This window comes from Mugil cephalus, chromosome 5, assembly GCF_022458985.1.
Source record: "Mugil cephalus isolate CIBA_MC_2020 chromosome 5, CIBA_Mcephalus_1.1, whole genome shotgun sequence".
In the NCBI taxonomy this organism is placed as follows: Eukaryota; Metazoa; Chordata; class Actinopteri; order Mugiliformes; family Mugilidae; genus Mugil; species Mugil cephalus.
In genome coordinates this window covers 17,726,977-17,740,403 of record NC_061774.1, presented here as the reverse complement: position 1 = coordinate 17,740,403, position 13,427 = coordinate 17,726,977, and the positions used below count along the sequence as shown (strand labels likewise).

The following is a 13,427-nucleotide window of genomic DNA, read 5'->3' as shown; positions in this document are numbered from 1 at the left end:
TTTATTTTTTCCTTTTTTCCAAGGTAGTTTTCGTTTAAATTACATTATTGGAGTTAATTATTATTATTTTTTTTTATTTGCCGATTATTGTTCTTGTTGTTTTCGTAAAAAAAAATAAAAAAAAGTGTCAGGGACGGACAGACGGGAGTCCGGGACAGACTTCCTGCTTCCTGCTTCCCGTAGCTCCACTTGGCAACATGGCGTCCACAGATGTCCACGTCCGAATATGCGAGCAAGAAATACTGAAATATGACTTGGAAATCAAGGCTCTCATCCAGGTGCGAATCTTAATTTGGTAAGACTACTTCGTGCAGCTTTAGGACACGCTGGTGTTTGCGCTTGACACGCAAACGAGCCACGTTTGTACCCGGTAGCTTGTCTGCTACGTCAAGTGTTTGTAGTAACCGGTGAGGAGACGCGTTTGAGCCGCGGTGGAGTTTGCGCGTTTTAACCTTTCTCTTTAGTCCCAATCGACTGTTTAATAGGCTTAACGAAAAGCTTTGGTAATTATATTCAAGTGGAATTCATAAACTAGTCAATTTGGTTCTGAATCGAGTCGAGTCCAAGTTATCAGATTGTTGGATTTACTGATTTTCTCAGTTGTGTCCAGCTAGAAACTGTATCTTGACATATTTTGCATAAAAATAAATATGTAAATAGGTATGAGTTTCCTGTTGGATAATTATGGTTGATTATCTTTCAGTTGGTAACAAGTTATTTAACCCTAACTGATGCAATGAGTAGGTTCTCGTTTCTTAAACAACCATGTCTAAAGACAAATCCCATGGTCGTGGAAAAGATGTTAGTCTGTTTGAGAAGGGTCAAGTCATTGGCATGCATCAAGCAGAGAAACATCTAAGGACAGTGAAGCAGAAACTAGTGAAACTGGTTTAAGAACTGTCTAATGCATTATTAAAAACTGTGAAAAAAAAATCCTGAATGTTCGTGATCGTTGATCATTTAAACATTTACTGAAATCAAATCGAAGAAAAACAACAGCAGCAGTCATGGCTATGTTTAATAGTGAAAGTAAAAGTTTTTTCACACGTGCAATGTGAAAGGAACTCAAGAAATTGGGACTGAGCAGCTGTGTAGCCTTAATCAGCAATCAGTGAGGCTAACCGTAAAAAGGCTTCAATTTCCTAGGGAGCATAAAGGTTGGGCTCTGGAGCAATGGATGAAGGTAAAATGAGTCCGATGAGTCCAGATTTACCCTGTTCCAGAGTGATGGATCATCAGGGTAAGAAGAGAGGCAGATGAAGTGATGCACTCATCTTGCCTAGTGTCTACTGTACACGCCTGTGGGGGCAGTGCTATGATCTGGGGCCAGATCCTGGGATTAATTGGGCTCAAATTGTGAGAGAGTGGTTCAGGCAGCACCAGACCTCATTTTGACACACGGATTGGTCACCACCGAGTCCAGACCTTAACCCATTGAGAATCTTTGGGATGTGCTGTTTTCAGACTCTCACATCATCGATACAAGATCTTGGTAAAAAAAAATAAAAATAAAAAAAAATTATGCAACACTGGATTGCAGAAGCTTGTTATCAAGCAATGCAACAGTGAATGTGTTCCGTAATCAAAGCTAAAGATGAACTAAGGAAATCTCTTTTTTTTTTTTATTTGGCTAGGCAGTGTATAAATAATGAAACTCTTTCAAGGTTGATTCAAACCCTGAAACATGACCATTGTAGCCTTCTTGAGAGAACCACAGTAACAGTCAGAGCACTGTTTGTGTTCAACATTGTTGATATCAAAACACTAGAGAAGATCTGTGGCTTCACTGTCTCACCAGGATATTACTGATTGCCAAGGCCCTCAAAGCAAGCTGACGGATTTAAACGCAGACGTGAAGAAGAGTTTCCACAACCTCAGGTCACGGATCCAGGTGAGAAACGTTACTTCGTGATTTCTTTTTAAACAACACAGGATCTCAGTTCTTAATTAACGCATGAGATGAACGCTGTTTTGTCTCGATGGCAGGATTTGGAGCAGATGGCGATGGAACAGGACAAAATGTCAGACAAGGAAGCTTTGATGAATCAGGTGGAGGGACACAAGAAACAGATGCGCAGGTAATGCCTATTCATCTATCACACTTTTATAGATATGAATATTTGTGTGTGTCCTCGTGTCTGTGTTAACGTTGCTGCGAAATCCCGCGGGGTATGCGTGTGACATTTAAACGTGCTTGAAAATGTTTTCATTTTTCTGTATTTCGCAGTAACCAGACAGCCTGGAGAAAAGCCAGCCTGGCCACCAAACTGTCCATCGACAATATGGAAAAGCAGGCTCTTCTAAGCGGAGCCAGTGATCTTAGGCAGAGGTGAGCTGAGAGTGTGTTTTCCAGAGGGTCTTAAAATGCATATTCCGATCTTGCAGAAGAATACATTGCTTCCCCTTCTTTCTAGTCCTCTCGCGTGATTTATCTAATTTGCACGAGAACCTTTACGGAGGAGCGTCTCATTTTGTTTGTATCAGGAAGATGACCAAAGAGGACCTGGCCCAGACAAGCAGCGACATCACAGAAAATCTTATGAACATCAGCCGGATGATGGCCCAGCAAGTTCAGCAGAGTGAGGAGACCATAACGTCTCTAGGTACGTGAAGCCCAAAGTCATGTGTTTACTTTATCATACCATCCTCTTAGGAGATGGTGGTCGGCCCGTATTCTATTCTTTCCTATGGGAAAAGTCAGCGTGAGCACACAGACTCTGTCGCCACCTCATGTTTTTCAGACTAAACATTTTAGTCCATTTTTCACAAGCCACAACTTTTGAGACCAGTCACGGCGGCACCCCCCTAAAAGATGTTCCATCAAAAGATCAGAATGAAAAAATAAGTGAAAATCATCTCCTTATCTATAAATAGTAATAACTGTCATGTGAAAAGTGGTCATCTCATCAGTTTTAAAACTCACCTCTCGGAGACACAATACTGCTGGTTTGAATGGGTGAGTCATGGGACTAAGTCTTCATAGCTTGGCCTTTGTGCAGGGATGTCTCCACAAACACAGCTTGTTATACGGTTTATAATATAAAATTTCATCAGCAGGTCATCACCTCAAGTAGGACAGATTTGAATGTGGCGTCTCTGTGCTACTGAGACTAACTTAACGTTGATTTACAGCGTTTGATGTTAGACTGTTTGAATGCACCCTGTCTAAAATTAATATCCATTTACACTCACTTGCCAAAACATTAGGTATTCTAGTGGAAGCATGACTACAACAGTCCGACAGTAACTGCCATTCATGACTGTTATAATGTTCAGTGTTTATGGCGAAACAGTCAGAAAGGTGGTGATTCAACTGGTTGATCATTTTTGGAGGATCTAGTTTGTGGTGCTGTTAAACTGGGTTGTTTCTGTTATGGGTAGTGAAATAATAGAAATATATGTTGTTACAACACAATGCAAGTCAATAGGACTATAAACTACAACCTTCAGAATGAAACCGATTGTCTCTGTTATTTTAAACAAATGTTGCATATCTCGACCTTCATGAATCTTAAGATTTAGTGCAGGACTGTTACATTAGAATGCACTCCTTTTGACCGGTGTGCCTAATGAACTGGAAAGTGGGTGTATATTAATGATGTGTGTAACCCCATCCCCAAAGCGCTTTGTGCTGAAAAAAAAAACATTTTCTCTCCTGTTTAAAGCAACCTCCTCAAGAACAGTCCAGGAGACAAATGAGGAGTTTAAGACCATGACGGGGACCATCCAGCTCGGGAGAAAACTCATCACCAAGTACAACCGCAGGGAGCTCACTGACAAACTGCTCATCTTCCTGGCCTTGGCTCTCTTCCTCGCCACAGTTCTCTACATCCTTAAGAAGAGACTTTTCCCCTTCCTGTAGACCAGGTACCTTCTTTTTTTCGAGGAGCTCTCCCATAACCACATACTGTACTTTCCACAGCCAGCTCAAATGATTTAAACAACTCTGAATGCCGCGTATCATGTTACACACATTACACACGAGCGTCTGCTCAGTGGAATGTGGACTGCTCACTTGAATGAATGGTGATGCTGCTGAGAGTGAAATATCGTCCACGAAGAGCAAGATAAACCTGCGCGCCAGTAGCGCCATACAGTGTTTAATTTACCGAATAAGTTTTTAACTCATCTTGCCGGAGGATAATTTATGGAGGGAATATAGGTGGTGCAGTGTCTGCCCGAAGCTCGTCTCTAGTTGAGAGCGGATAATTTAAAACAAACACTCACGTATGTCGGACAAGTTTTTCTAAAAGACAAAAATGATATTGAAAATAATATATGACAAATCTGATCATTACACACAATAGTTTTTTTTTTCTTAAATCTGAACAAGCTTTAATGCCCTGTCTGTTATTAAACAACCTTGTGTGGCACACGATTAATTATTATTAATTACTGTTATTCAGTATCAATATAAAATGACACCATGCTAAGGGTATGCGTTTTTAAAAGGACTGATAAAGTCTGTGAAGCAGCGTCCTATATACCCCACAAATGGTTGTATTAACCGAGGCTTTTTTTTTTATCTTTGTATAGCACACAATCACTCTGCAAACAATTTTGTGTAAATTCTGTTTATAGTAATGTACGATATATTTACTGTGAGGTATAAGATACAACTGCTTAATAATGACTTTGAAATATAATATTTAATTTGTTTTTAATTTTAACATGAATCAGACCTAAGTGCACTCTCAGTTTTAGCCTCGCTACGCGGACAGTACCGGTACTTTGCATCTAACTGCTACTGCATTGGCATACAAGCCCCCCCTCCCCAAAAAAAACTTTATTGGGTGTGGGAGTCGGGACACACTCAGCATCCATCTATGTGTCTACGTGGGCCTGCAGCAGAGCAGAAAAGCTCAGAAAAGCAGCGGCAGCGTTCACGCTGGCAGACATAGAGCAGCATGCATCGCTGCCTTTCTTCAGATAAGACCCGGAAAAGCAGATTATTCCGACCCGTTTCCCTCTCCCTCTCCGGCGTGGGTGGAGGGCGAGGGGGGATATTTTTAGGTTTGTGTGGCGCTGTTATCTGACGTTGCCTTTTCAACACCACGGAGGAGAGTGTGGCCAGAGAAGCTACATGACCTTGCTGCCCGTTCTGCAATTGCCCTTGCATTGCTTATATTGTTTCACGTATGTAAATGTCAGTGCTGATTGCTAATAAACACAAAGGCTTCTCGCTCTGTGTTTAAAATGCGTCTCCAGAGTTTATTTGTGGAGTGTGTATCGTTTAAAATGAAGACGCCAGAGTATGTGTGGAGAGACACGAGAGATGCCTGAGCATCTCTTACTCGTGTAAAGTGGCCGTCGTTGGGCAGAGCCGGTTCCCTAGCCTGTTCGTATAACTGCGCACTTAGACAAAGCCTCTGCCTCTCTGTCGAGCAAATTGGGCGATTCGTGCATTTAGCACCGAGATACTGTCAATCAAGTGTCTCGGGTTTGTGTCTGGACAAGTGGACTGAGGTCTCGGGAGCACACAGGGCACCACCGTGCTGGACGTGTAAACACGAGAACCAGGCGGCGACTCCACATTCATGTAGTAGACTTTACATTGTGGAGCTTTGGTGGGGTTATTTAACTTTAAACACAGCATTTTATTTTAGTACTAAACGTCAGTTCAGGTAAACTAAGTCTGCTCATTTTTTTTTTTAAATGAAACAGCAATGGCTTAGCAAAGCAGAAAAGGTTTTTACAAAGCTGATCTCCCAGTCTGCAGTGTCTGCCCAGTGATGGTTAAGTAGTTTGGATAAATTCCCCCCGTTAAATGTGCCCCAGAGAAAAGTTTCACAACTTTTTGTATCGGTTTTCTTTACAACGGTTTAAGTCAGTCTAAAAAAAAAATAAGTTAACTTAAAATGCCGAATTTATGAATCCATTTCAGCATTATAAGCATTAACAGTGGTCAAGGTCATGGCTAACGGCTACCACTGCCCCGGCAACATTTAAACACGCGCCTAGAGAGTACATGTGACTGACAGCGGGTTGTAAAAAAGTGTAAACTTTTAACAACCTTTTAACCTTGTTTAAGCATATTGAAGGAAGCCTCCTAATAGCCACTTGAACATTTTAACCAGACACAAACCATGAGAGAGTTGTACAGAAGATGGGCTTTTTTATGTGACTCTATAACAGTTCAGTCAGTGTGTGACCCAGAGGCATGACTACAGCACATCAGATATAAAGTTTTTCTAATAGACCTTTTTTTTAATGTTCTTTTTTTTTCTTTTTTTTTTAACAAACATAGCCACAAGTAAACTGGGCACAATAAGGTTGTACTCGTATATGACAAATAATTTCTATTGATACTACTGATGATGATAATAATAATACGAAATAATAATAATAGCCTTTATAAAATCACATTTTCATGCCTTCAATTCTTGTCTTTGTATTTTCACCCACTAAAAATAACTGGGTTTCAAACTAAAAATATATTTAACAATCCACAACATTTTTTTTTATTATTTTTTTGGTTCATTTAAAATATATATAAATATATATGTAACTTGGTTGCAGTCAGTTCATTATTATTCAAGTTACATGTGCGCTGAAAATAAAATGAAAATTTGGGCTATTCATTCAAAAACTGGTGCTGACGACAAAAACAAACAGACAAAAAAAAAAGAGTCATTAAATATAAGAGAAGTTACACAAACTCTGCATTGTCTTTGGACACGTTTTAAATGCATGCAGTTGTAATATAATCCGAATTAGAATTTGACTTTTTTTTTTCTTTTTTCTTTTTTTTTGTCCGTTGTTTCGTTTACCACGTCCTAATACCGTGTAAGGAAGACACCCCATTGCTGGAAGGGAATGTATTCTGGACATTATTCAAGTCTCCTACTCCAAAGTTCATGTAATTCCCGGCGTTGGAAGAACCCTGCATAGTCTGCATTGTGGCTGCGGGGTAATTGCATGCATAGTTTGTGTTGCAGCCGGGGTTGGTGTAGTTGCTGAATGATGGATAGTTGTTGTACGTGAAATGGTTGATGTGACCCATGCTGTAGGAGGGGTTGTAGGTGGCCGCGTCCGCCGCCAGACAGGGCTTCCCATCCCGCACCAACACCGGCACCGACACCCTCCTGGGCGGCGGCAGGGACACCATCTCCAGGCTCTGGTCCTGCCTCTGCCGCTTGCACTTGTACCTCCTGTTCTGGAACCAGATCTTAACCTGCGTCGGGGTGAGTTTGAGCACCCCGGCCAGGTGGTCTCTCTCCGGTGCGGACAGGTACCTCTGCTGCTTGAAGCGACGCTCCAGCTCGTACACCTGCGCCTGTGAGAAGAGGACCCGCGGCTTCCTGCGTCTCCGGGGCTTGGGTCGTTCCGGATCTTCGGGTTTTACGTCCTCTGCAGCCTCGGCCGGAACACTAAACTCCTCTGCTTGAACCAAACATAAGGGACACATAAATAGTTCAATAAGACGTATTGCTACTTAAAAAAACTATATTTTTAGTATCATATTTTTAGTAGCTTTAAATTCTTAGTAATATAATAATAATAATAATAATAATAATAATATGTATAATAATATAATAAAATAATGCAATTCCAGTGTCCATCCAGGATTTATTCACTGTGCTCTTTGAGAAATATGGCACTATTTACACACATTATTTGAATTTTTATTATTGTTTTTTTATTATTATTTGTTATTTACGAAATTCTAAAAAATATTCACGCCTACCAATACAACTTTAAAAAATCCTTATATAAAAAGTAAAAAAATAAGTCCAGCCTAGTATAAATCTGATTCTTATAATTGTTCTCGTCAGTTCCACGGAGTTGTTTTTGGAGAATCCGTTGCACACGCACGAGTGTAGGCCTATTTGTTTTACAGGCCTCCCCTTCGTCCACTCACCTTTTCTTCGTTTCCCCTCAAACGCGTCCGATTTCCCGTCCTTATCTAGATCCATGTCTATGAGGGATTTGCCGTAAAAGGCAGAAGCAAAGCTGAGTGCATTATTGCCTCTGCCGGCTTTGGAGTCGTGGGTGTCCTCTCCAAACAGAGAGGCGGCGGCGGCGGCCGACGACATGTCCCGGAGAGGCTCCTGCTTCAGGCGGGCCAGCATGCAGGAGGAGGAGGAGGAGGAGGAAGAGGAGGAGGATGTCGGCGCGGTGCAGCAGTCCATGCGAGAAGTAACGTCCAGAGGAGACACCATAACGTCATGACTCTGCTCCAAGTTTAATATATCCTTTACAGAGAAGGGAGTGGTGGACGTGCTGGGGCTGGGAAACATTTCCAAGAACTAAAAAAAAAAAAAAAAAAAAAACTATTAAACTGTCATATGGAGGCAACAAAAAAGAAATCAACAAACCCCTTTCCTTCGTGGTGGTATTTACTGGGTGTAAGTATTAGTTTGGTATACCAGACTGATCTTGAGTGAAGTGTGCATTTTGAATGTCAACTTTGAATGTGTCCTAACTTTTTTCTTGGCCTCTCTCTCCTCTCGGTGACGCAGGGGGGAGGAGGGAGAGGGGAGCCAGTGGCCACTACTCCCAATAATGACGTAAAGTCATGTCTGCTACATGTAAGGCCTGTAGGTGCGACCTGACCTACAGACTTTACACATCCAATCTCAACCAGATGTATTAAACGCATTCTAAAGCAAATCAGAATCAGCAGCGATTCGTATTCCTGGTGCATGACATATATCTTATTATTCTTTGGTTTTCGATCGCATTGATTGTGCATTTTTTATTTAAGTGAAAGTGACTTGTTGGACGGTTTTTGGTATTGCTCTTAGTCATTACGCACAATGCAAACGCGTTTCAAGGCCAAGCATTTGGACGGATGTTTATACACGTCTTCAAGTACCAAGAGAGAAATCATTTATCTAACCCTGTGCACATCAGATGCGTCTGAACAGCGAGTGGGGAGCCAAACTCGCAGTATTTAGCTCGGTGAGAAGATTTAACGGGGGTTAATGTGTCTGATAAGTTGGATCCCCGAGGGGGAAACGGATCAGACAAGAGCCAGGAAAGAGGGGAGCAGACAACAGGTTGGGTCCCTGGACACGGAACCTGAAACCATGAGTGACACACTCTGCCGCCGTCTGCCTCCGACAGATTCTGGAGCCGCTGTCTGCCTTATCTGGACGCGATAACAGACGACAACAAATCTGCACACACACACATAGGCGCTCCCACCCACGCCGCAGGCCAGGTTATCCTGAAGAAGTGTCATGTGTGACACGTTTGTCTCGGGCAATAAAATAGTCTCGATTTATCGGTCTGAGGGGTTTCATCCTGCCGTTTCGGCGAGTTCTTTGCAAGCCGAGGTGCCTTTAAACATTTTTGGGGCATTTTTGCGCTCTACATTCCAGTACTGTGAAATTCAGATGTACCGACGTGTAGTACACATACAGGTAGTTCAATTAAGCATACAATGAGCATTTTGTACTTCAACAATGATAATATATACGTGGCTCCAATGGCCAGCAGTAAAATAGAGTCAACTGCGCGTAATGACGCATAACCTCTCTGCGTTTCCCCTCGCACCGTTGGCACTAAACCTGCTATTAATGCCTGTGGAGACGGTCACAGGAGACAGACAGTATTATCGTTTGTTTTATCTTCAGCGTTTAGCGCAGCCACGGGGTAAATGGGTCCCCCTGTCTCCGACCCAGCGATTGTGTTTATAGTTTTAAAGACTATTTGTGCGCCTCGCGAGCTGATGAATGGCCGTGAAATCTTTCTCGGGCGCAGTGAGAATCAACACTGGCCCGACTCTCGCTCTAATAATTGGCGAAATAAAGTAAACGCTCGTCGGGGAAACACAAGACATGGGAAAATGCTTTCACCATGATTGATTTCCTCTGCCACTGCGCAGTTTGAGTGTAGCCTTTCCTCACTTTTGTGTCATTAATTGCGAGGGTTCTGAGGATTCTGAGAGACGAGCCACGCAGGCCACTGATTAACTGCATCCGAAATTAAATGCAAACCTCAGCTCCGCTACATATTAACATATCGTGTCAACTGTAAATTGAACATGACAGGTCTGGCATGTGTTTCACATCCCTAATGCTTCGTCCCGCGGCAGCCCTGCGGTCCCCTTTGACCTGTCTTTCTGCAGCACATCTCCAACTCAGATAAAGCTTCAGATAAGGCTGCTTAAAAACTTCCGCTGCACGAACATGTGGGTATTTTGAGGGCTGCGTGTTGGAGGGAGATTCTCCCGAGTGAATGTGTGTGTGTTTGAGAGAGAGAGACAGACAGAAAGAAAAAGAACAGGGGGGTAGGGGGGGTAAATTAAGTTGTTTGTGTCTTGCCTAAGCGTTCCTGGTGGCGCACGACGCCATGGGCTGGTATTCGCTGTCCTGGAGGCCTTCGGGTGATTTAGATCCACTAACTGTTTGATAATTAGACCGATTAAGAGAAGAGAGAACAGGACATAATCCGGCTAAGAATGACATAGCAGACATCTTACGCTTTCCCCACAAACGTGGTTGTCCTCATTGTTCAAGATGTCAGAGCGCTAAAGCAGGCTTGCCAGTATCACAATTCATGTATTTAATTCTGTGCATGTGCGAAAGCCAGTTGTTGAACTTAGGCGCTACTAAAAGTGAAGAATGCACTTATGTTGATTCATGGATGTTTGGGCTGCATGTCAACATTATGTAATCCCGATTTGCATAGTCAGTAATCTGTCAGACAAATATATTGTCCGACCAAAACAAATAAAATCAGATCTTTGGAAAATGTTCTATGTTCGCAGGGTCCCTCAGTATTTTACTAAAGTACAGGGAGCAACATAGTTACACACAATTATCATAAAGCAATGGCTTTTAACCCAGTGACCTTAAGATGGTTTACTACATAAAATCTATTTTAACATTAAAACTACACACATATACGGGAACATTTTGATTGGTTTATATTATATAACATGTACACAGTGTATTGCACAATTGTGCAAACATCAGTTTCTTCCCCAGAGTTGTGGCTGCTCCGAATCAGTCCAAGAAACTCTGTCTGACACACAACCACGTCAACAGTCTGCATGCTGCTGCTATATAAATAACCTATACTGGATGACAAATTGCACAACACCAATACATAATATCCGTATATTCCACAGTCAGATTTATATTTCTGTTTCCATTCGTATTTCTTTCCATAATAATATTCCATTCCCATCTGATTTAGATTTAATTTATACTTGTTTCCTACTGTTTTTAAAGTTTACAACTGGACACCTTACAGAGTGGAAACAAAATCTCGTTGAAGTGCACAACTTGTGTCCTGGATTTATCTTCTGTGTTCTTAAAACCTATGTTCTGGTTGTCCGCCTGAATTTACTTTTACATATCGCATTCAATAACAGTCAATAATTTTATCTGACATACAAGATAGATTCACACATTTTTTTTTTTTCAGCATTTAACGGCTTTCATGCACAGCTGTATACTCTTGCACATAAAACCGCCAGTGTGCAACAAACGTAGTCCTGCAAAAGTTTAAGGCCCTTTAGATGTTTAGGTTACCATCAGGGAGGCGTCTGATTGTCCCACATTCAGTCTGCAGCATGACAACAGCCCCAAACATACAGTCAGAGTCATAAAGAACTATTTTCTGCGACGAGAAGAGCACATAGAGACTTTATGGCCTGTGTAGAGTCCTGACGGCAACATTATGGAGTCAGTCTGGGATTAAAAGAAGGGAGACACGACGGCGAGAGATTGAATCCGCAGAACAACTGTAAGTCACAACATACCTGCTTAGAACCTGTTCGTCGAATGTAGCACGGAGAACAGAGTTTTCATAGGTCTGCTCACACAAATGACTCATTCTGTGTAGTTTTATTTTTTGTTTACTGAACTCTCTATTTAGTCAATTGTTGTCATTGTTTCTGAAATCACCCTCACTTTCATTTTAGTGTCTGACCGTGTTTCACAGTACTTTACATTAACCTGCAATATATATATACACATAGATGCGGTAAATTGTGTAAAACATTATAATAGAGTCAAATCAAGTAATAGATAGAAAATAATAGTTTTAAGAAGTTATTGAAATTAAAGCGATTGAATTCTTAACACCAGACCAGTCTATTCCAAAGACATATAAGGAAAAAAAAAACGTATTCCTAATATCCTAATTACTGAAGTCAGGATTGTCAATTCAAGATGTAATTGTATGTAAAAATTGGAGAAAGAAAAAAAAAAAAAACTTTGAAAGCAGAGATATGATCCTTTTCCTTGGGTCCGCCCGGAGTCATGCTGCAGCCGTTACATGAGTAGTTTTGGAACGCAAAAATGGAATAAAAAAAAAAAAAAAAAACACACACACACACTGTTTTTGACCATTTCTACAGAAAATACAGAGAAATGTATTCTAAAATATATATATATATGTATACATAAAATGAAAAAGATAATTTAGAGACATGAACATTTTTCTATGTGGTTTCAATAGACAAAAAGAAAAATACCCTCGTTCTATCAGAATGAAATATAACATTGCTACACCCAAACACAAAAATAAAATGTTAATACAAGCAAATAAAACTTTAAATGTAGACTATAATGAGGGGGTAGCTAGATAGGAGTTAGGGACCAACAAACTGCTTTAGACTGAATATTTCCCATGTCCCAAGGTCCAGATTGGAACTGAAATGTAGCATCTATTAAAAATTTAAAAAGGGTCAACAAACCAAAAGTTTCACTAGTAGTTTTGCAATAAAACTCAGAATACACATCAGTCAGGCTGTAGCCAAAATCTATATCATATCATCAGACGTGACAGTTCTTGTGCCCCCAGGAGACATATAGCCCGATGCTGTCGAAATTCATATCACCACCTGTTTTTCCATCTTTCTTTTCAAGGGTTCGTCACATATTATATTTCCCAGTACTTCCTTATCCTCACATCTATCAGTTAATGGGCGATGCAGTCCATTTTGCTTCCAGTCCAAGGTCAGATCTTGGCAACTGCGCTGTCACGCTGTGTCTCGATCTCTGCTACGCCCTGGATGTTTCTCACAATATTAGTAACTGGAGTGGAGATATCACCGAGCAGTGAGTGAAATCGATGGCCCTTTACCACGGCTCTTCTGTCCACAGCTTCTTTTGGAGCTACAATACCCCCATGTGGCTGACGGAGGAAAACACCCAAAGCTTGATTTGATCTGTTGTCCACTTGATTTCCCGATCATGATGTGATGGAAGTCATGCTGTGGGAAAGATCATCCAGAGGTCAGCTCTGTCTGATTTAACGGGGGACATGACCGTAATCGTAAGTATCCGCTGGTCAGGAGTCAGGTTGTTGTAACTGGAAACTGAATGGCAGCGATGTCGAGTGCCATCTGTCGGTGCGTCATTTGTCTCGTCCGTGATGGAAGGAGCAGCATCCCGTCCATCCTCTTCATCCACCCACCCAACCACCCAACCCCCCCATCCCTCACACACACTCCTCAGGTCATGTTC

General features: G+C 41.5%; 2 protein-coding genes across 3 annotated transcripts; one reads left to right on the top strand and one right to left on the bottom strand.

Annotated features, from left to right (window-relative positions):
- Positions 1–38: 38 nt before the first annotated feature.
- Positions 39–5,197, top strand: LOC125008200 (vesicle transport protein SEC20-like). Its single transcript, XM_047585326.1, has 6 exons — positions 39–278; positions 1,799–1,891; positions 1,987–2,078; positions 2,228–2,329; positions 2,485–2,603; positions 3,666–5,197. The coding sequence occupies exons 1-6, from the start codon at positions 198–200 to the stop codon at positions 3,860–3,862; spliced, it is 684 nt and encodes a 227-aa protein (XP_047441282.1). The 5' UTR covers positions 39–197; the 3' UTR covers positions 3,863–5,197.
- A 1,240-nt stretch (positions 5,198–6,437) lies between these two features.
- On the bottom strand, positions 6,438–10,289 carry nkx2.5 (NK2 homeobox 5). 2 transcript variants are annotated; one of them, XM_047585324.1, is made up of 2 exons: positions 7,862–10,289; positions 6,438–7,383 (listed from the first exon to the last, which is right to left on the bottom strand). In XM_047585324.1, exons 1-2 carry the CDS (start codon positions 8,238–8,240, stop codon positions 6,767–6,769), a joined length of 996 nt encoding a protein of 331 aa, XP_047441280.1. In that variant the 5' UTR covers positions 8,241–10,289; the 3' UTR covers positions 6,438–6,766. The 2 variants fall into 2 exon arrangements, with proteins under 2 accessions (XP_047441280.1, XP_047441281.1); XM_047585325.1 differs by having other exon boundaries at positions 6,438–7,380; positions 7,862–10,284.
- Positions 10,290–13,427: the final 3,138 nt, after the last annotated feature.